The 22341-nt window shown below is 55.6% G+C and overlaps 1 protein-coding gene across 1 annotated transcript in view; it reads left to right on the top strand.

The window, feature by feature from the left end:
- PTPRN2 (protein tyrosine phosphatase receptor type N2) overlaps positions 1-22341 on the top strand; it is a 332127-nt gene that overhangs the window by 241603 nt on the left and 68183 nt on the right. Inside the window, exon 12 of the mRNA XM_084896450.1 lies at positions 16272-16484. Coding sequence (XP_084752576.1) covers positions 16272-16484 — 213 coding nt within the window. The remainder of the gene's footprint in view (positions 1-16271; positions 16485-22341) is intronic.

Genomic DNA, 22341 nt, shown 5'->3' with positions numbered 1-22341 from the left:
GACAGTGCGGGTTGAGGTGTTGGGAGTGAGGGCTGAGGTGTGGGAGTGAGGGCTGAGGTGTGGACACAGTGAGGGCTGAGGTTGGAAAGTGAGGGCTGAGGTATAGACAGAGTGAGAGCTTCGGTGTAGACAGAGTGAAAGCTGAAGTGGACAGTTAGGGTTGAGGTGTGAGGAGTGAGGGCTGAGGTGTGCGGAGTGAGGGCTGAGGAGTGGACAGTGAGGGATGAGGTGTGGACAGAGAAGGCTGAGGTGTGGACAGTGAGGGATGAGATGTGGACAGTGAGTGCTGAGTAGTGGGGAGTGAGGGCTGAGATGTGGACAGTGAGGACTGAGGTGTGAACAGTGAGGGCTGAGGTGTGCGGAGTGAGGTCTGAGGTGTGCGGATTGAGGGCTGAAGTGTGGACACAGTGAGGGCTTAGGTTAGAAAGTGAGGGCTGAGGTGTTGGGTGTGAGGGCTGAGGTATAGACAGAGTGAGAGCTGCGGTGTATACAGAGTGAGAGCTTAAGTATGGACAGTTAGGGATGTGGTTTGAGGAGTGAGGGCTGAGGAGTGGACAGTGAAGGATGAGGTGTGGACAGAGAAGGCTGAGGTGTGGACAGTGAGGGCTGAGGTGTGGACAGAGAAAGCTGAGGTGTGGCCATTGAGGGCTGAGGTGTGGGGAATGAGGAATGAGGAGTGGACAGTTTGGCCTAAGGTGTGAACAGTGAGGGCTGAGGTGTGGGGAGTGAGGGCTGAGGTGTGGGGTGTGAGTGCTGTAGTGTGGACAAAGTGAGGGCTGAAGTGTGGACAAAGTGAGGGCTGAGGTGTGGACACAGTGAGCACTGAGATGTGGGGAGTGACAGTAGAGGTGTGAACAGTGAGGGCTGAGGTGTGGGGTGTGAGGGCTGAGGTATGGGGAATGAGGAATGAGGAGTGGACAGTGAGGCGTAAGGTGTGAACAGTGAGGGCTGAGGTGTGGGGAGTGAGGGCTGAGGTGTAGGGTGTGAGTGTTGTAGTGTGGACAAAGTGAGGGCTGAAGTGTGGGGAGTGAGGGCTGAGGTTTGGGGTGTGAGGAATGAGGAGTGGACAGTGAGGCCTAAGGTGTGGACAGAGATGGCTGAGGTGTGGACAGTGAGGGCTGAGGTGTGGACAGTGAGGGCTGAGGTGTGGACAGTGAGGGCTAAGGTGTGGACAGTGAGGGCTGAGGTGTGGACAGTGAGGCTTGAGGTGTGGGGAGTGAGGGCTGAGGTTTGGGAAGTGAGGGCTGGGGTGTGGGGAGTGAGGACCAGCAGAGGCCTGAGAGCAGTGACAGGGCCTGATTCAGTTAGGGCCAAGGATGAGAGAACCCCATTCACCCGGAGAGTGACATTCAGACAGAGGCCATGGTGGCATTCAGGAGAAGCAGAATGGAGGACAGGAAGAGGTCCCATGGGAACCGGCCCAGAAGGCGTGTGACCTCACTCCGGGGCCCAAGTCGCCTGGTCACCCTCTGCACTGGCAGGGTGCCTGGCGGCAGGAGGGGCCTTCTCCGAGGTTCCCTCTTTCTGGAAGCTCAGAGCAATGGGTGCTGAGGAGGTGATTCCGGTGAGGTAGTGGAATTTTGGGGGAATGGGAAGTTTAAAAAGCACTAGGAACTGACTGGGTTTCTCGTTTTGTATGCGCATGCCTCCAGGTGATTCTCAGTGGCTTTTAGAGGGATGGAGGGAGGGGAGGAAACACCCCCGTCTGAAGCGGTGACTGAGGCTCCAGGAGGGGGACAGGGCTGCACTCCCCTCTGGAGATGCTCCTAGGCACCAGCGTGTCCCCGCCCCGCACAGGCCCTCCCCTCCCCCCCCCCCCCCCGTCCCCGCCCCGCACAGCCCCCCCCCCCCCCAGCCCTCCCTCTTCCCGCCGCTGTGGGGCCACTGCTGGGCCGCTGCTGCTAGCCCAGGGCTGCGGGCCGCAGGGTGTGTGGCCGAGGCCGGGGGATTGTCAGAGACCTCCTGCTCCAGGTGTGTCCAGTTCGCTCTAAGGCCCTGGGCACTTACAGGTGTCCCCAAAAATGTGTGCATGCCTCAAGCGATCATAAAGTCGGTGTTTATTAACATACAGCGCATTTTCAAAATTGAGAAAATCTACAGAATTGAGTAATTGTTTGGTCAATGCCTGTTTCCAAACTGAAGACCGCCCTGGTCCAGGTGCTACTGGTAACGCGGAGCAATGGGGTTGCAAACATCAGGGATCGTTGCGTTCCGCACTTGTGCGCCTCAATTCGTCACCTGTTGCCGGTTTTGTGCTGTAAACTTTACCCTTCCTGTGCCCCCACAAAAAGTCGAGTGGGTAAATTTTCTTTGTTCAAAGCTTAGTCTGGCTTCATCCATTGTTTCTCAGGTCTAAGAAGGAGGGAAGTTCAGGGTTATGGATAGACCTGTTCTGGGACGCCCTCTATTGGCCAGATAAAGTCGCCGCGGCTCCTGGCGGCTGCGGGCTGCCCCTCACTGCCCAGGCCTCTTTTTTCCTGGCTTTAAAACCCACAGGGGCGTTTTCCTAAAAGAGTGTGGTCCCCGCGACGCTGGATGATGTGATCGTGCAGAAACGCTCACTTCCATTGTTCTACTTTCAATTCCAAAGCAGTGTTAGGGGGACACTGTCCCCAAACAGAGATAATGGCCTGTAGCATGTGGCAGTTTTACGGGGGGGAGAGAAGCCGGCTCTCACAGCAGCCTCTGCTCCCTCCGCTGGACACAAGGCGTTTCCCAGGAAAGTCAGGTCCGCGCTCACCGCTGGATGAGCGTCGCCTGCACGCACTGCACTGAGGAGGCTGAGCTCAGCTCGGCGAAGGTGAAACCTCGCCAGGAGCAGGCAGTGGTGACAGTGCTAAGCATGCTGCTGCGGCATTGCTGGTAAATAACAGCAGGCCGGAGCTTTACAAAGAGGCAGGTTGGATAGGACACATCTTCTGGACTCTGAGGCCTAGAGCACAGCCAGCACTGGCCACGGGGAGGCGCGGCCAGACAGCAGGTTTTCCGAATGGACAGGCAATAACATGACAACCAGGCTCGGCCCCATGGTTACAGGAATTGTAATTTCAGAGGGTGGGGAGGCCTAGAATTCCTTCCATGTCCATCGTGGGTCTTTCAAAGATCAATTCTTGCTGAAACACATCTTTTGTTGTTAACAAAATGGTTTTATGTGATCACATTAAGCCAATAGAAGGGGTATAAACTCTGTTTTATCATAGACTCCTATTTTGGGGACCATGAGCCAATATGAGAAGTAATAATAACATCTGGGTTATGTTGGTAATTTTTTTTCTGAAACAAAGCGCTGGCCTTTTTTGTTTATTTGTTTCAAGAAGAAAGCTCAAATTTTTCTTGAAATAAAGTAAAATATTTGAACCGATAATTTAGCCTTTTCTTAATTCCTCTCCATTTTAAAGTGAGGGCAATGATTTAATAGCACATCTTAAATTTAGGAGAAATACAGCAAAACCTTATCCTGGCAAATGTCCTCAGACAGGAACAGGCTTCCCTGTGGGATCCCCAGAGTGTGCTGAGGGACCTACTGAAGGGCAGGTCCCACACTCGTGGCGCAGTGATTAGAGCGCCGACCTGTACACAGATGAGGTGCAGGTTCGATCCCCAGCCTCAGTCAAGGCTCCTGAAGGAGTCAACCAATGGATGTGTCTCACGTTGGTGTTTCTCTCCCCCGAGTGCCCCCTCCCCCGCCTCCTCCCTTCCATTCTCTCTAAAACTCAATGGAAAAAAATACCCTCTGGTGAGGATGAACAACATATCCTATATAATAAAAGGCTAATATGCAAATCGACCAAATGGCAGAACAACCAGTTGCTATGAGACACACTGATCACCAGGGGGACAGACTCTCAACAAAAGAGTAAACCCCTAGTGGTTAATGCGCTCCCACAGGGGAACACTGCTCAGCCAGAAGCTCTGAGCAGGGCTCACAGCTGGTGAGCACAGCAGTGGTGGTGGGAGCCTCTCCCCCCTCCTCGGAAGTGCTAAGGAGTCTGATTGCCCTGGGGGAGCAGGACTAAGCCAGCAGTCGGATATCCCCTGAGGGCTCCCAGACTGCGAGAGGATGCAGGCCAGGCTGACACCCCCCTTCCAAGTGCACGACTTTCATGCACCAGGCCTCTAGTAGAAAAATAAAATGCAGGCCCTATGATGAAGGAGGGACCCACTTGCCCAGACAGTGTCTTTGAAAAAGTAGCTATTTATTGACAATTGATGGTTTTCAAATTAGAGGCATCTAAACTTACCTGGGCATTGTCCACTTTTTAAAATTGTCTTGGTGCCCATCGCTGTGTTGCACTTGAAGGCTGACAAATGAAAACATTGTGCTTTTCAAAATTCACTATTGTTATAAAATACCTACTATAAATGTGTGAAATACAGTATACACTTGCCAACACTGTTCAAATTTCATGTTTATAACTTAAAATAATCTAATGGGTTTAATAATCAAAAGTATATTTAATCAAAACAATTTTCAACACAATTTATATCCCTTTGAGTTATTGTTTTATTTTCAAAAACAGAATTGGTTGAAATTTTCTGAAATCAAGCAATTATCTATAAACTATTTTTATCATTTTCTCTTAGTATGTCATTTAAAATCTCTGAAATAATCTTTTGATTTAAAATAACCATGTGTTCTATGACAGTCTCCTCTATTTTGTTTAAAAATACATTTCCCTTGCCCTGGCCAGTGTTGCTCAGTAGTTAGCACATGGGTTAGAGCACTAAAGGGTCATGGGTTCGATTCCCAGTCAAGGGCATGAACCTGCATTACAGGTTCAATCCTGGCCCCAGTCTCTCACATTGATCATTGATGTTTCTCTCCCTCTCTCCTCTTCTTCCTCCTCCTCCTTCCCATCCACTCTCTCTAAAAATCGATGCAAAAAAAATATCTTCTGGTGAGGATTTTTAAAAATACATTTTCTTTGAGAACTTAGTACATTGGAAATTTATTCTAATCACTTGAATATGTGATCTATAATGGTTGGTATCCCTAAATTGAAAATGGGATGCTTAAGTTTTACACAAAACAAATGTGACCTGCACTTTTAAAGAAGTTATTAGCAGGGTCAACAAATAATCTTTTTTTTTTTAATATATTTTATTGATTTTACACAGAGAGGAATTGAGAGGGACAGAGAGTTAGAAACATCGATGAGAGAGAATCATCGATCAGCTGCCTCTTGCACACCCCCCACTGGGGATGTGCCCGAAACCAAGGTACATGCCCTTGACCGGAATCGAACCCGGGACCTTTCAGTCCGCAGGCCGACGCTCTATCCACTGAGCCAAACCAGTCCCGGCAACAAATAATCTTAAACAGTATATATTGTTTAGATATTTCGTAGATCTTAGTGAATTTTACATATGCTACATTTCTTATTCAGTAGCCAAACAATCCTAACCTCTATGTGAATAGTATTCTCATTTACCACATGGAATGATCTCTAGTCACATGCATCTCAAATCGGTTTGGGTTGTGTTTACAAGTTTCCTCTGAAAATGTCATTGAAATGGTAAATGAGAATTTATTAAGTTAAGCCTAAGAACTCATGACAGGGGCTCCTAACATCGTTCTTCAAGATGTTATCTGAATTTACATTGTTGTAACAATGCTTTTCTGAAGTATTTTCAAGAATGAAAAGATAGAAAACATTCTTTCCTGCCCTGGAAATAAGAAAGGACTCTATCCTATGTAATAAAAGCCTAAGTGTCCAGTCTTCTGGTGACTGATCGACTGTTTAACCAATCAAGGCCTAATATGCTAATGATATGCTACCCTGTTTCCCCGAAAATAAGACAGTGTCTTATATTAATTTTTTCTCCCAAAGTTGCGCTAGGTCTTATTTTCGGAAGATGTCTTATTTTTCAGGGAAACACGGTAAGGCCGCTCAACCACTCACTATGATGTGCACTGACCACCAGGGGGCAGATGCTCCGACTGGTAGGTTAGCTTGCTGCTGGGGTCCACCAATTGAAACTGAGATGGGTAAGACATGCCCTGGAGCCCTTCCTCGGTCACTCCCTGGCTAGCCAGCCTCCCGAGTCCCTCCTTGGCCCCATCTCTCGCAATCCGGGACCCCTTGGGGTAGGTCGGAGAGCCGGTTTCGGCCCAATCCCACAGACCACTCCCCTCGGAGGGTGCCAGACGCAGGGCTCACCCAGAGGGGCCCTGCCCATGCGTGAATCTGTGAGCTGGGCCTCTAGTGTTAAAATAAAGGAAAATGGGCCTGGCCAGTGTGGACACTGGCTGGGCGTAGCCGGTGCACTGAAAGGTCACCAGGTCAGTTCCATTCTGGTCAGAGAGGCAACTAGTCAATGTCTCTCTCTCCCTCTCTCTGACTCTCGTTCTAAAATCAGTAAAAACATAATTTTTTAAAATAAAGGGAAATAGAATGCAAATCTGGTGGATGGGTTTCTCAATGTCTGAAACCGTAGGTTAAATGGATCAGCACCTACAAATACGTTCTTTAATGGCTCCCTGGCAATCCTGTGGTAAAGCTTGGGTCAAACAGCCAGGTGGAGGTGGGCAGAGCGAAGGGGAGGGAGGGAAGGAGGGAGCAGGAAAGACCCCCCCACAGAGAACACACATGCGCAGCCCCAGATGCCCGGCAGACGGCCTTCCCCTTATAGAGAAGAGGCTGGCACCACAGAACTGTTTAGTGACCAAACAGCCTTAGATGTGCCACCTCCCTCCCCATCCTTCCTGCAAACACTAGGAGGCAGCCAGGCCTCTGGTTTGGAGTTGGTTAGGGTGTGGGCTTTGGCCCTGGAAAGGAAAAGCCTTGGGGCAGCTGAGCAATTAGCTAAACTAAAGTCACCTTTTTATTTATTTGCTTACATTCAAGTCATATCTGTAGGGAAAGCAGAATAGTCTGTCCAGCCTGACGCTCCACGCCTGGTCTGTGCCCAGCTTTCCCTGAATCTCCCCAGGACCCCTGGGCAAGGGCAGGTCCTCCTCACTCTGCCCTAGAGTCAGGGTGGCCACGTGGGGTCCACACCGCCTCGGAGTCTGAGTGGCTGGCCAGGCAGACAGGCAACCTGGGCGCCCTGGGCCTCGCCCTGCCAGCTGAGCAGGTGCTCACACTGGCAGTGGCTCCTAGAGGTGGAGGTAAGAAAGGGGGGTCACGCACATGGTGGGCATGGCAGCAGGGAGGTGGCCCTGGAGGCATCTTGGGGACTGGCCCTGCCACCTGCAGGCTCCCAGGCACTAGCTGCACCTACATGGTGAGTGCCGGCCTGGTTTCCTTCTGCAGGAGAAAGCCAGGCAGCCTGACCTGCTGCCCTGTCCCCACCCTCACGTTTGCCTGGAGGGGGTGGGGAGGACTTGAGATGGAGGCGAGGCTGCAGAGGCCTCTCCACCACGGGATGCTGGATGGTGGTAAAGACACCCCCACCTCCACCCCCTGACGTCCCAGGGCCCCGGGGCCCTGCAGGTGGGCCCACAGCAAGCCGCCTGGTGCTCCAACGCCCCAGGGCAGGCCCCCCCCCACCCTCGCCTTGTGTCCAGCCTCCAGCCGGGTGTCCCCAAACCTAAGGCAGCCCCCCCCCCCCTTCTCAGAGGCTGGTCTTCCTGTCTTGGCAGGGACTTCCCTTCCTCCTGAGTTCTGTGACCCCACCCAGGACTGGGGGGTACAGGTCCCACGCACCATTGGCGAACCAGGCACACACACACACACACACACACACACACGCACACGCGCGCGCACACATGCACACAGGAGGGAGCGCTAGCGCAGGCGGTTGCTAAGGAGAGGCTGGTTACTAACAAGGCTGAGGGGCGGCCTCCCTCCCTCCCTGCCTCCCTCCCTGCCTGCCTCCTCCCTCCGCCTTCTTCCCTCTTCTCCGGGCCCTTCGGGGGCTCCGGGCCGGTCCCTCCCCCTCTGCACCCCTGACTACCCCTCTCCTCCTTCCCCACCCTGGTACTCCAGGGCGAAGAGGGGGGCAGGGAGGGGCAGGAACCACTGCCACTCGAGTCTTTGCCGGAGGAGGTCCCTCAGAGCATGGTTGGGGGCAACGCTGGCGTGGGCGTGTGGGAATCCGCGCCCTTTGAGGAGGCCCAGCTCGCGGGAGGAGGGGAGACCGTGGCGCTGCGCCCCGAGCAGGTTTGCAGGGTCCACAGGCCCAGGCCTGGTGCGGGGCGCAGGGAGCGGCCTTCCTCTCCCACCGCCTGGGTGTGCGGCAGGTGCTCTAGGGTGAGGACCCCAAGGACCCGCAGACCCCACTTGGACCACCCCGCGATTCTCAAAGCCGAGCAAGGCGACCAGCAGGCCTGCCCCGGAGCGCGGCCCACCAGGTCCAGGGGCCGGGCTGGAGGCCGGGCCCCCCCCCCCCCCCCACCAGAAGAGGACCTCGGCCTGAGTCTTGGCGAGGAGCCTGTCCTCAGGGCAGGTGGACTCGGCGAGCACTTGGCAGGCACTCACACGCGTCCCTGGGCGACCTGCCCCCCGACCCCCACCCCAGCCCGAACCGGCGTTTGGGGCCTAGGCTTCCAGGAGGGGCGCTGCGGCAGGTCCCCGGCAGGGGAGTGGAAGGGAGGGGGGAGGGGAGCGGGCACGCTCCGCCAGGTCCGGCTGGCGGGGGCGGGGAGAGGGGGGGGGGACGAGACTCGGGGTTTGCCCTGCGGGGGCCCAGCAGACGAGACCGCGGGGTGGGACCCGAGGGGCCACAGGTTAGGAGGGGCCACTGCCTCCAGCTGTCCGGAGCGCGGGGACAATGGGAGGCGGAGGGGAGGGGGCTGGGAGGAGGGCGCCAGGGTTTCCAGAAAAGGAGAGACTAAAGAGCCCGCGCAGACTGTCATCTGCATGTGAGGCCCGCGCCTTTCTTCCTTCCCTTGTTCCTGCAGCTGTGGCCGCGCGGGCGCTTTGTGCGCACAGATGTGGGTTCAGCTCTCCACTCCCCACTGCTCGGCGGGGGTCCGCGCGCCAGGGTGCCCAACCTGGGCTGAAACGGGTCTCTGGGGTTTGGGGAGGGAGGGGGAGAAGAAGGGGAGCGGGAGCGCGACCTCAGGGCCAACAGGCCGAGGGACACCAATCACGGGTCCATCGGCCAGGCCGTCCCGAGACTCGCGGCGCGGACCGCGCGGGGCGCAGAGAGCTCGGGAGCTTCGAAGACGAAAAGCTTGGCCCGGTCCCCCATTCTGTCTCTCCGCCCGCGGGGCCAGGACCCGGAGATCTAGGGCACAGCTCCACCCTCCGCTTTCGCCGCCGCCTGCCCGGCGTTCGGGGCTGCGCGCCGGCCCGAACGACGGGGAGGCCCTCGGTAGTTCCCGGACGGAGGCGCCTTGTGCGCGGAGTGGGACTTGGGACTGAGTGTTTTCACGGCGGGTGGGGGACACCGGGCGTGTGCGCGCTGCTCCAGCCTGTGCTGCCACCGGGAAGGGGCAGAGGCCCGCGGCCAGGAGGGAAATCCAGCTCGAGGAGCGGCGTGCGGCGGCTCTTCCCCGGCAAAGGGTTGGACGCCCCCACCCCTCCCGCAGCGGAGGTCGCAGCAGGGCGCGTGGGCGAGGCGGCTCGCTGGCCCCCTTCCCTGGCGCCACCCTGAACTTGCCCGGAATGAAGTGCGAGTCGAAGGACGGGAGAGAGAAAGGATGGAAAGAAAGGAAAGGCGAAGGCCCCCCCGCGAGCAGTACGGATGACTGACACGGCCCAGGTCCATTCATGGTCTCGGGCGGGAGACGGTGTACCGAGAGCCGCGGCCCCTTAGCCAATTGCTGTCAGCAACACGTGGGGGGGGGGGGGTCTCTATAGCAACCGGTGGCCGGGCGGCGAGCCGCGCCGCCGCCGGCCGGGTGCGCGCCGGGCGGGTATAAGGCGAGGCGGCGGCGCGGGATGGAGCTGCGGGCGCCAGTGGCCCTGCGGGGCCGCCCCGCCCGGACCCGCGGCGCCCTCTCCGCCCCCGCCCCGCTCCTCACCGCGCCGGGCCGGGCGGAGCGCGCCGGCGGAGCCGTGCGGAGCTGCCGGGCCCGCGGCTCGGAGCCGCCGCCCCCGCCGCCTCCGGAGCTGCGCGGCACCTTTGTCTGCGGCCTCCCGAGAAGTTTGTGGTCGGAGGCCGGACGGCGCGCACCGCCGCTCCAGCCTGAGACGGAGCTGGCCTTGGCGATGGCACTGCCGCCGCCCGCGGCCCCCGCGCCCCCGGGCCGCCCGGCCCGCAGCGCACCCACCCTCCTCCAGCCTGGGCGCCGGCCCGGCCCCGCTGCAGGTAACCAGGGCGCCGGCCCAGGCGGGCCCCGTGGGCTGTAGAGAGAGCGGAGGGGGCTGTGGTAGCGGGAGGGAGGGAGGGGCCGCCGGTCATAGGCCAAGAAGGGGAGTCTGGAAAGGTGGAGGTGCCCATGGGGGCGGGGGGGGGGGGGCGCTTGGGCGTCAGAGCCGCGTTCAGGGCTGACTCCCACTCGCAGCGGGCTGCCTGTCAGTGGCTTTGCCTGGCAGGAGGGAGGTCTGCGTCGGAGGTCATTCCATGTAGATGTGGGTGGCACGCACGGTGGTCCGGTGGGTGGCAGCTCTTATTGGGTGCAAAGGTTGGGAGGGGTGAGAGGTGCGCGAGCCCCAGCGGCCCCCGGAGACCACGGATTGGACTGAGGACGATGCCCCCGACCTCTTTCCTCAGCCACTGGGGCACTTCAGGCCTTGGGGGGGGGGGGGCGGTGAGGGGGGCCGCGAGGACAGGGTGAGCAGCCAGAATGGAGAGGAGCGTCCTGCTGGCATTGCCCCTTAGAACATTTTGGGGCGCTCTTTGCCCCCCTGACTCGGCTGGGCTGGGCTGGGCACGGGGGCGGCCGCGCAGGAAGAGCTCCCGGGCAGCGGTGGGAGAGTGAGCCTGTCGCCGAGCCCCCCCTCCCACCCCTGCTGCTGGAGCGGCTTCCCCCCTCCTTCCCTCCCCCCAAACAGACTGGTGAGGCGGGCTAGAAAGAGAAACTTCCCCCGGCGCGAGCTGTTTGAAGGAGGGACCCTCCTTCCCGGCCTGGGAGCCGCCAGGTGGGAGCCCGTCCCGGGACCGCATCGGTGGATCCCGGGCAGATGGGCTGTTCGAGCGCCTCCCGCCCTTCTCCGTCCTCGCAGCGCTGAGGGGCCTCCGCGCTGGACGCGGGGGCGGGGGGGGGTCCGCAGCCCGGCGCCCGCTCACCGCCCGCACCCCGGAGGGCGAGGAGGACTCCCGCTCCCGGCCTCGCTCCAGCGGCTGCCCGTCCTCCCCCGCGCGGTCCGGGGGCTAAGTCCTCGCACAGCGGTGCCTCTCGCTGGCGCCTCCTCCGCCCGGGTCAAGGGCAGAGCTGCCCCGGCCTCCGCCCGGCCAGCGCTCCCCGGATTCAGACTCGAGCTGGGAGGTGCGGGTGTGCGGCCGAGCTTCGTCTGCCCAGGGACGTGCCGCCAACCGCTTGGCTCTGGGGAGGGGTGGCCCGTTGGGGAGGGGTGGCCTGTTGGGGAGGGCAGAGGAGCCAGGCCGCTGAGTGGGGCAACGGGGCGTGTTGGGGTCGTGGGCCCGCGCCCTGGGCCTGCTGCTGGGTGGTGTGGAGGCCTGGCTGGGGTTTTGTCCCGCGGGGAGGGGGCTGAAGCCTCGGAACCCCGCTGCCCAGAAGACCCCGCTCCCAGCCCTTCGCCCCTTTGTGCCAGCGCCGGGCCTGCCCTCAGACCCTGCGGGACCTGAAAGAGTCCGGGAGGCCAGGGAGCCGGCGCCTGTGGCCGGTGGGGGAGCCTCAAGGGCCCTGCGCTCCATCGCGCCCCGAGTCCCAGCGGAGCCCTGCGGGGCACAGGCAGGCGAATCTTTAGGACCCCTGGTGGCCTCAGCGAGGCCCGAATAGAGAACCCCGAACCTGGGCAGCTTCGAGAGCACTCCTCCCAGAGTGGGGTGTGCTGGGCGCAGGCCTGGGAGCCCAGAGGCAGCTGGAGCCCGGGCACTGAGGGCTGGCGGTCTTCTCCGCGCCCCCTCCCCCCCCCCAACACACACACACACACACATACACACACACACACACACACACACACACACTTAGGGCTCTCCTCAGCTGAGACCATTTGGTGTTTATTCAGCTCCACTAAACACCAGTTCACAGGGGGAGTGTCCCCTTCTAAGGTAAACCCTTACACCTCCCCTGATGTTCAGAGGCTCCCCAGCGCTGGGCTTGGGGGCGGGAAGAGACCAGGGGACCCCACTATCTTTTGTATGTTTACCGTTGTGCCTCCTCCTAACCGCCTGTTAAACAGCGCACCCACCTATTTCATTAAAGTTTGTTTGTAAGAATAATGATTCCTTGGAGTCCTTTCTTTGGCCCAGATAGGCTTTTTCTTTTTGATACTTGAATGGCAGATTAGCAAGTACAATTTCGTCCGCAGGGAACAATAGCTTTCAGCTGCACAAAGGCTTCTCCCACCCTGACTCCAGCCCGGTGCCTCTCGCTGATAATAGCTTCTGGAAAGATTCTGTAATGCAGAGAATTAATACATGATTATTTCTGCCTGGCTTCTCTCATTTATTAGAATTCTGTGGCAAATTCCAAATTTAAAATAGTTCAGTTAACAGCTTTAAAAAATACTTTTAAATGTTTAAGACAACCCCCTCTCATATTTTTAAGTTGGTCATCCCCATGGGTTGATAACTTTAAAATTTTTTATTAGCTTTAAAGTAATAGTTACTATATTTTAGTAAATGTGTTTTTGTAAATGTAGCATGAAATTCCCAAATAATTCTAAGATGATTCATCTGGGAAACCAAAAACAGATTTGTTATAGCAACTCATGAGCAGAGTCTAAAACAAATTTCTAAATATTCAAGGGCAGTGGGCTTCGAGTTACAGAAAAGCGAGAGTGCTAAGGCTGGGTTTGCAAAGCAGATTCCTTAGAAACGAAGCAAAAGGAACAGTCTATGATTTTGGAAGTTCAATGTTAATGAAACTGAATGCCTGTGTCCATTTGTTTCTATACAAGTGTGTTTCAAAACTGAAGTCAGTTACTTAGATATAGACTGTTCTTGTTAGCTGGTTACCACAGCCTGGGGAAATGCTACATTTTGCTACCTGTCGACAAATATTTGTTACCATAAAGTTTCCTATTTATGTGGCTCCCTCAGTTCTCACAGCCAAGTTTGGATATAGAATGTTCTTTTTTTGTCTCGCTTCTTTTCTTTTAAACTTACCACACGGACAGCTAAAACTATTTTTTGAGGATATTTTGCCATAAATTGCTCAGAAGATAATGTGAGGGAAGCTCGTGTACCTTTGCTTCTGAACACAAATCAAATAGTTTAACTAGGTCAGGACAGTATCTGTAGATCCTAATCTTTAAGAGCAACTGCTCCAATGGTCTCTGCTCACATCCACGTGAGTCACAGCATTTGCAGTACTTTAATTCCAAATTCAGGGAGCTGCAGGGGAGGTGGTTGAAGAAAGCAGAGTGTGCCTCTGATGTAAAGCTGACTTAGTTATTCCGGTTCTTTTAGATGCCATGCTTTTCCTGCACCTCAACGTTAGCTACGTGCTTGTCTGCGTCTCCTCCGCCCAGGGCCCCAGACCCCCAGACCCGTGCTCCCGTGGCCGTGGCTGAGCCTTTCTCTCCGGTATTGCTCCTTCCTCTGACCCTGCTCCAAACTCCAGCAAAGCCAGCTGCCTCTGCACAGGAGCTGCTCCGCTTTTAGAAGACTCCCGACTGTAAATGTCAAAGTCATAAATATTTAAACATTATTTTCTTTCAATTTCAAGTCAAGACTGGCAAGATGCCTCTAATTAGTTGTGGGCACTCTGCAGCGCTCAGTGCGGGGCGAGATTGCAGGGAGCACCTGCCTTTCAAGTAGCTCAGCCTTGGGGAGCAGGGGCCCCCACATCCCACTTGGACTGGAGTTGGATCAATCTCAATGACGCTGTTAGCAGACTCACGTCTTTCTCCTCAAGCTCCTGGTTAGTAGGAGTTTGAAGTATTTTGTTTTTTAACTCCATGAAAAGAAATAAATAATCGTAAAGTTATTGAAACTCAATCACTATGCCAAGGAGGGATTCACACTCTTTAATTAAAAAAACGAATTTCTGTAAATGTTTGTTCCTTCCGGGGTTCTTAAGACCTGACTTGCAGCCAACAGTACTCCTTCCTGAGCCTGGGCACGCACCAGGCAGGAGAGGCAGGACTTGGAACCATTGGGGACCCAGGGTCACTCTTCCGGTTCCCCCTGAGCTTCCGCAGACCACCCAGTGCAACAGAAGGTTCCCAGCCAGGCCAGGTCCTGCCTGGGGTCAGACAGGTGGGACCTGCAGGTCCTGCTGTCCCTCAGCAGCGGCGCCCACTGTCACAGCAGCCGCCAGAGCCCCGTGTCCAGAGTCCCCAGCCTGGCCACCCTGCGGTGCGGGAGGGGCTCTTTGCTGGTGGGCCGCTGTAGGTAGGGGGCCCACTGTCACCCTGTCTCTTCCCGACAGCGCAGCACAGGCCGCGGGGGCCGGGACCACAGAAAGAGGGCTGGGGGGGCGCCTCCTCCCGCCGCCCCGCCTCCCCTCCAGCCACTCCGCTGGCCCGCTGGCGCGGGGAGCAGGAGGGCGGCGGGGGCCTGGGCGCGGGCAGTGGCTCTTCCTGACGTTTTTCTTTGGGCAAATTCCAGGCGCCCCGGCCCGGGAGCCCTCCGCTGCCCACGCTGCGGTGACGCGGCTTCCCAGGACCAGGACCCGCCACGAGGACCGGCCGCCCGCCGGCGGCTCCCCCGCTCACCGGGCTCCCGGGCGGGGCAGGCACAGCCCTGTGCCCTCCAAGGGCGGGCAGGCTCGGGCCTCGGTCCGCGTGGGTGGGTGCAGGCGGCTCATCCGCCCACACCGGCGCCGGGTCTCGCCCCTCACCGCGCCGGCCCCTCGCGCCTGGGAGCGGAAGGGGGGGGGGGCGTCAGGAGCCCTTGTCTGGGCGCAGCCAGCGGCTCTGCGTGGCTCCTCCGACGCCCGGGCGGGACCCAGGGGCACCGCGGGGTCCCCGTCGCCTGCGCAGGGAGCGGTGGGTGGGGAGCACGGCGCCCCGCGCGCGCCCCGTGCCTCTTTGTTGCCATCGGGCTCTCTGCCCAGGCCCGTCCCCCAACCCCTCCGAGCTGCCAGGTGGGGCCGCCCCCCGGTGTCATTCGGACCTCCTCCTGGGGCGCAGGTCCCACCCGAGCCCGGCCCAGTCCGGTCCCGCCCCGACCGCCCGGCCCCCGCCTGACCGCCCGGGGCATCCGGGCGTCCCCGTCCAGGGGGAGGGAGTCCCGGACACCCACCTCCCCATCGGCCACCCGCTCCTCGCGCTGCCGGCTGCGCCCCTCGAGGAGGGGGCGTCGGGGAGGGCGCAGGGCCTGGGAGGGGGGGGCGTGGACATGCTTGGCGCAGCTGCGCGGCTGGCGTGGGCGGAGGGGGAAGGCCGCTCCCTCCTCCTCTGGGACCAGCCTGCTGCCCCCGGCCGCCCGGAGCCCGTCCGGCCGCATCGCCCCAGAGCCCGGGACCTTCCCCTTTGGGACCTTCCCCTTCGCCGCGTTCTCCCTGGCTCCTCCTGGCGGCTCCCTCCGCGGCTGATCCCCGCGGGTGCCCTGGAGGTACCGGCTAACGCGGAGCGGCCTCCCGCCCAGGGGGGCACGGCGGGCGGCCTGGGGCCGTAGGGGGGGGGGGTTGGGGGGCCGGGGCCGGGGGGGGGGCCCGGGGGCCGGAGGGCCGGGGGCCCGGGGCCCGGGGGGCCGGGGGGCCGGAGCGGGCGGGCTGCTCTCGGAGAAGGCGGCGCCGGCTCGGGCGATGCCTGTGGTCCGGGGGTGCGGGTGGCCGATGTCCCCTGCCTCCCGGAGGAGCGGGCGTCCCCCGGCTCCTGGCGGGTCTGCGTGGAGACCAGTGGGATATACGGAAAGGACCCCAAAAAACTGAGAGTGGAGGCCTTCGGCTCTCCCAAGTCCGGCCCCGGTCCCCACCCTGCCCTGCCCGGAGCCTCAGGCCGCCCCACCCCCGGGAAGCCTGCGGAGACGGGTGGGCGGCGGCGAGGGGCCCCGGCAGGACACTACGCAGCCCCAGGACCCCCACCTCCGCCTGTGCCCTGGGCTGCCGGCTGGGGGGCGGGGAGCTGAGGAGGGGTGCACTGGGGGAGGCTGTATCCCCAACCACCTGTTCAAAAGACGTACTCTAGGCACCAAGCGCTGTGTTTTGTTAAATCTGACCAATGGCCGGAAGGCACCAGCCAATGACTGCCTTCGCCACCGTCTGCTGAGGGGCGGCGCCCCTCCTGGTGCGCCTTTGAGGCTGGGTGGACAGGGGCGTGTGGGGGCCTCCTTAGGGACTAACAGGCTTCTCTCCTGGTCCACAGAAGAGCAAGCTCCAGCCCCCACCTCGGCCCGCGGAGCAGGAGGACTCCACCAAGTTCCTGGTGCTCACGCTGCTGTCCATCGCGGCCATCCTGGGCGTCCTGCTGGCCTCGGGGGTCATCTACTGCCTGCGCCACGACTCTCACCGCCGGCTCAGGGAGAAGCTCCGGGGCCTGGCGGGCGACCCGGGCCCCGACGCCACCGCAGCCTACCAGGTAACGGCCCGCCGCCAGCGCTGCCCCCCCCCCCCACCCGGCGCCCACCGGGTAACGTGCCCCGCCCGCCCAGCGCTGTGAACAGACAGGTCACACACAAAGCCTCACTCACCACCACCCCCCACACGCCCGCCCACAGTTCTCATTCCTAGGCGCCTTTCTGAGGACAGTTTGACACCTCTTAGCATTTTGGTAAATACCTCAAAACCTTGGCTGTCAGGCTCTGCATGCATGCACGCTTGTTCTTGGATAGTCTCGCGTTAGCCGGGAAAGTGGGGAGCTCATTAGAAACGTGACAAAAAGCACAATACATGACGCATGTTCATCTGGCACCTTCCTCCGTTTGGCCACTTATGGGAAAATGTTCATGGGAAATGTCAGAATTGCAAGATAGATTGGGGTATGGGTGTTTGAAGATGTCCCTGCGTCACGGACGTCCTGGGTGTTTTGTGTGAAAAGGTCCTTGCCCATCCCGTCGGCACGCTGCTCTGATTTGGATAAACTGGGGCCTAATGGTGAAAAGGAGTAAGCGACGCTGTCTCTGCAGGACGCCTGCAGGGTGTGCTGGGAGCCTGGGCACATCGGGCGCCAGTGCGGACCAGGAAGGCAGGTGCAGACCCAGCGGACCTGCACGAGTTCACAGACATTCCAGAAACCGTACCGTGTCCACGGCCACACTCAGTCATGTCCTGTGAGGAGCTGAGCCTCCTGGCTGAGCATCAGTGCAAGCTCAGAATATAGACAATTAGGACATCTGATTTCTTTTAACATAAAATATCCTTCCACTCCCAGTGTGTTCCCCACATGAGACAGTGACTTACTGAATCTTCATTTAAACGTCTAATCAGGATAGACTTGGCAAAGGTTTTCTCCCATGGGACGAGTCTGCGTTTTCTCTAATCACATGACTGTGATGTGTAACAAGCCTTATAAACAACACGACCTATGTTACAACCCTGTGTGCTAGTTACTATTCTCCTGTCATCAGAGTCACAAGGGAAAGGCTCCCGGCCCCTGTCCTTCAAGGGCCCTCTGAGCCCTCTGCGTGCCAGGGCCCTCCTAGGCAGAGCGGCTGGAGTATAAAAGGCTGAGTGGCCAGGAGGTGGCTTCTTCCCATTTCAAGACTCTTGGTGCGGTCTGAAGGGAGAGCCCTCTGTTTTTCTGGAGGGGTCACAGCCTGGTCACCTCAGTCTTATAATGAAATGGCGACCTGGATGTGTGTGTGGGGGGCGGGGGGGCCTTCTGTCACCCGTGCAGCTCTGCATGAAAGCAAAAGAAGAATGGCGTTTGAAGGAGCCTGGCAAAGATGTCACATCAGCCACTGGGAATTCACCCGAGCCTGTGGAGCAGAGCGTCCGTGGAGGACACAGCTCCTCCGGGCCTCCTGCTCGGACATAAATAAATGATCACACGGCGCTCTTCCGCGGAGCGCGTGCAGGCAGCCATTAGAGAGCCTGGCGTCCTTTGATATACTTTGAAATTCAAATATAAAATATTGATAGAATGGAAAGCTTGGGCTCGCATGCAGAAAAGGCTAATTTTGACCAAAATGCAGGTTGAAAATGCATACTTAGAACTGAGTTTGTGATAATTAAAAAAATTGTCCCAGTGACAGCCCTAATTAATAGTATCTGTGATTAAAATCTGGCCCTTCCAGCAGGAAAAGTGTTTGGATTTCTCAGAGTGACCTTTCCACTCTTCTCAGGGCCAGGGTGGTTAAGTTGATATTGATTCTATAATGAGCCTGGTTTGTTTAATAAGAACAGACAATAAATGAAATGTGTGCCTTTCTTCAATCCAGATTAATAATTTTTTTTCCTTTAGAAATACGATCTAGGGAAATTTAGAGATGAAGTTGTTGTAAAGGTGTTTCTGGTGGCTGAGGGTTGAAATCGCTACAAAATCCCTTTCAGGGAACACCCTGAGGTCCCAGCGACATGGACTGTTTGCTGGAGAACAGGCCAGGTTGGGCTGTGATGCTATTTTGGTTGATTGGCAGAGCAGGATCAGCAAATGAGGCGACAGATTTCATGATTTTGGTTCTAAACTTACCAGAGTCATGAATCAAGAACTCACATAGTCTATGGTAAACCCCAAACAACACAGGAGTTGGGGCATCCATGCTGAAAAAAATCCACATATAAGCTTTGACTCCCCCAAAACTTCAGTTGTCCTTCAGTACCCACAGGGAATTGGTTCCAGCCCTACCCCCAACACCAGTATCCACAGATGCTCAAATCCTTTATATGAAACTAGAGGCCAGTGCACGAAATTTGTGCCCTCAGGGTTGGGGTCCCTAAGCCCGAACTGTGCTCTCTTGCAGTCCGGGAGCCCTCAGGGGATGTCCAACTGATGGCTTAGGAATGGGCTGCCACCACCACCATTGTGCTCACCAGCCATGAGCCTGGAGTGCACTGACCACCAGGGGGCAGCTCCGGTGTGGAGCATCTGCCCCCTGGTGGTCAGTGCACGTCATAGTGACCAGTAGTTCTACCTTTTAGTCAATTTGCATATCAGCCTTTTATTATGTATTAGAGGCCTGGTGCACAGCATTCATGCACTGGGGTGGGGAGGTCCCTCATCCCAGCCTGCGCCCTAAGCCGGCAGTTGGACATTCGCCGAGGGGTCCTTAGTGATGCTGCAGAGGCAGGAGAGGCTCCCGCCGCCACTGCTGCACTTGCCAGCCGTGAGCCCAGCTTCTGGCTGAGCAGTGCTCCCATATGGGAGCACACTGACCACCAGGGGGGCAGCTCCTGCATTGAGCCTATTGCACGAAGATTCATACAATAGGCTTTCCTTCCCCTGGCTGCTGGCATTCATTTTCCTCTGGCACCTGGGATACAAGCTTTTGTTCTGGTGCCACCTTCAGTCTTCGCTCCAGCCAGAGCACTGCTCCTGTAGCTCCCTCCGTCTCTTCCCCACCCCCACCCCCACCCCCGACCATCATAGCAGGCATCTCGCCCCACCCCACCCAACCGCTTTGCACCTGCATGCATGCTGCCTAGAGGACCAGAGTGGCTGGGGGGCAGGGCTGCCGCCATCTTTGTTGGGTTAATTTGCATACTAACTCCTGATTGGCTGGTGGGTGTCATAGGGTGACGGTCAATTTGCGTATTTCTCTTTTATTGGTATAGGTAGACTAGAGGTCCAATGCATGAAATTTGTGCAAGAGTAGGCCTTCCATCCCCCAGCTGCCGGCACCAGCTTCCCTTTGGCACCCAGGACCCAGGCTTCCCTCACAGCCCTGGCTTTGTCTGGAAGGATGTCTGATCTAATTAGCATATTATGCTTTTATTATATAGATGATGGCCTAAAACAGCCCTCCGATTCCACAGATTCACAAACTTGAATCAAAAATACTGTTTTGGCCCTGGCCTGGTGACTCAGTTGATTAGATACAGGCCAATCCCTGCTCAGGGCACATACAAGATTCCACCAGTGAATCCATAAATAAGTGGAACAACAAATCAATGTTTCTCTCTCTATAAAAGCAATCAATAAAAACAATTTTAAACGCTATTTCCTGCCCTGGCCAGGTGGCTCAGTTGGTTGAAGTGTCATCCTATACACCAAAATGTTGCAGGTTCGATTCCCAGTCAGGACACATGCCTAAGTTTCCGGTTCGATCTTTGGTTGCGGTGGGTACAGGACACAACTGATCAATGTTTATCTCTCTCTAAAGTCAAAAACATATCCTTGGGTGAGGATTTTTAAAATGCTGTTTTCTATTTATGTTTACATGGACCCCAGCAGTTCAGATCGAGGTTTTGTTTGTTTGTTTGTTTTTTATAATATATTTTTTATTAAATTATTATTTTTGTACATATACCAATGCCCCCCCTCCTGTACATTCCCTCCCTCCCTAGAGTTTTGTGTCCATTGGTTGTACTTATATGCATGTATATAAGTCCTTCGGTTGATCTCTTACCTCCCCCAGATCTCCCCAACCTCCCCGCTGTAATTTGACAGTCTGCTTGTTGCTTTACTGTCTCTATATCTATCTTTTGGTTCTTCAGTTTATAATGTTCTTTATCATCCATAAATAAGTGAGGTCATGTGGTGTCTCTCTTTCATTGACTGGCTTGTTTCACTCAGCATGATGTTCTCCAATTCCATCCAGGTTGCTGCAAACGATGAGAATTTTTTCTTTTTTATGGCTGCGTAATATTCCATTGTGTAAATGTACCATAGTTTTTGGATCCAATCATCTGCTGATGGGCACCTAGGCTGTTTCCAAATCCTAGCTATTGTAAATTGTGCTGCTATGAACATAGGGGTGCATATATTCTTTCTGATTGATGTTTCTAGCTTCTTGGGATATATTACTAGGATGGGATTACTGGGTCAAATGGGAGTTCCATTTTCAGTTTTTTGAGGAAGCTCCATACTGTTCTCCACAGTGGTTGCACCAGTCTACATTCCCACCAGCAATGCACAAGGGTTCCTTTTTCTCCACAACCTCGCCAACACTTGTCGTTTGTTGATTTGTTGATGTTGGCCACTCTGACTTGTCGCATTGTTGTTTTGATTTGAATTTCTCGGATAATTAGTGACTTTGAGCATGTTTTCATGTGCCTCTTGGCCTTCCTTCTGTCTTCTTTTGAGAAGATTCTATTTAGATCCATTGCCCATTTTTTAATTGGGTCGTTTATCTTCCTTTTATTAAGTTGTGTAAGCTGTCTGTAGATGTTGGAGATTAAACCTTTATCAGTGGTAACATTTGCAAATATGTTCTCCCATACAGAAGGCTTTCTTGTTGTTTTGTTGATGGTTTCCTTTGCAGTAAAAAAGCTTTTTATTTTGATGTAGTCTCATTTGTTTATTTTCTCTTTAGCTTCCATTGCCCTAGGGGAAGTATCAGTGAAGAAGTTCTTTTGGCATATGTCTGAGATTTTGCTGCCTGTGGATGCCTCTAGTATTTTTATGGTTTCCCGTCTTATGTTTAAGTCCTGTATCCATTTTGAGTTTATTTTTGTGTATGGTGTAAGTTGGTGATACAGTTTCATTCTTTTGCATGTATCTGTCCAATTTTCCCAACACCATTTATTGAAGATACTGTCTTGACTCCATTGTATGTGCGTGCCTCCTTTGTCAAATATTAACTGAGCATAGTGATTTGGGTTGATATCTGGGTTCTCAATTCTATTCCATTGATCTATATGTCTGTTCTTGTGCCAGTACCAGGCTGTTTTGAGAACAGTGGCTTTGTAATACAGTTTGAAATCTGGTATTGAGATCCCTCCTACTTTACTCTTCTTTCTCAGGATTGCTGTGGCTATTCGGGGTCTTTTGTTGTTCCAAATGAACTTTTGAAGAGTTTTTTTCTAGGTCAGTGAAATATGCCATTGGTATTTTAATTGGGAGTGCATTGAACCTATAGATTGCTTTGGGAAGTATGGACATTTTGATGATGTTGATTCTACAATACCAATCCATGAACATGGTATGTTCTTCCATCTGTTTACATCTTCCTCTATCTCTTTTTTCAGTGTCGTGTAGTTTTCCATGTATAGGTCTTTTACCTCCTTAGTTAAGTTTATTCCAAGGTATCTTAATTTTTTTGGTGTGATGGTAAATGGGATTGCCTTTTTAGTCTCTGTTTCTGCAAGTTCACTATTGGTGTATAGAAATGCCATAGATTTCTTGGCGTTAATTTTGTATCCTGCTACATTGCCAAGTTCATTTATTAAGTCAATTAGTTTTTTAATGGAGTCTTTTGGGTTTTTTATGTACAATATCATGTCATCTTCAAATAAGGATAATTTTACTTCTTCTTTTCCAATTTGGATGCCTTTTATAGCCTCTTCTTGTCTAATTGCAGTGGCTAGTACTTCCAGTACTATGTCAAACAGGAGTG

The sequence above is a fragment of the Pipistrellus hanaki genome (assembly GCF_964339955.1).
Source record: "Pipistrellus hanaki genome assembly, chromosome: 10".
Taxonomy (NCBI): domain Eukaryota; kingdom Metazoa; phylum Chordata; class Mammalia; order Chiroptera; family Vespertilionidae; genus Pipistrellus; species Pipistrellus hanaki.
The sequence above is the reverse complement of the archived record's forward strand: the minus strand, read 5'-3'. Positions and strand labels throughout refer to the sequence as shown.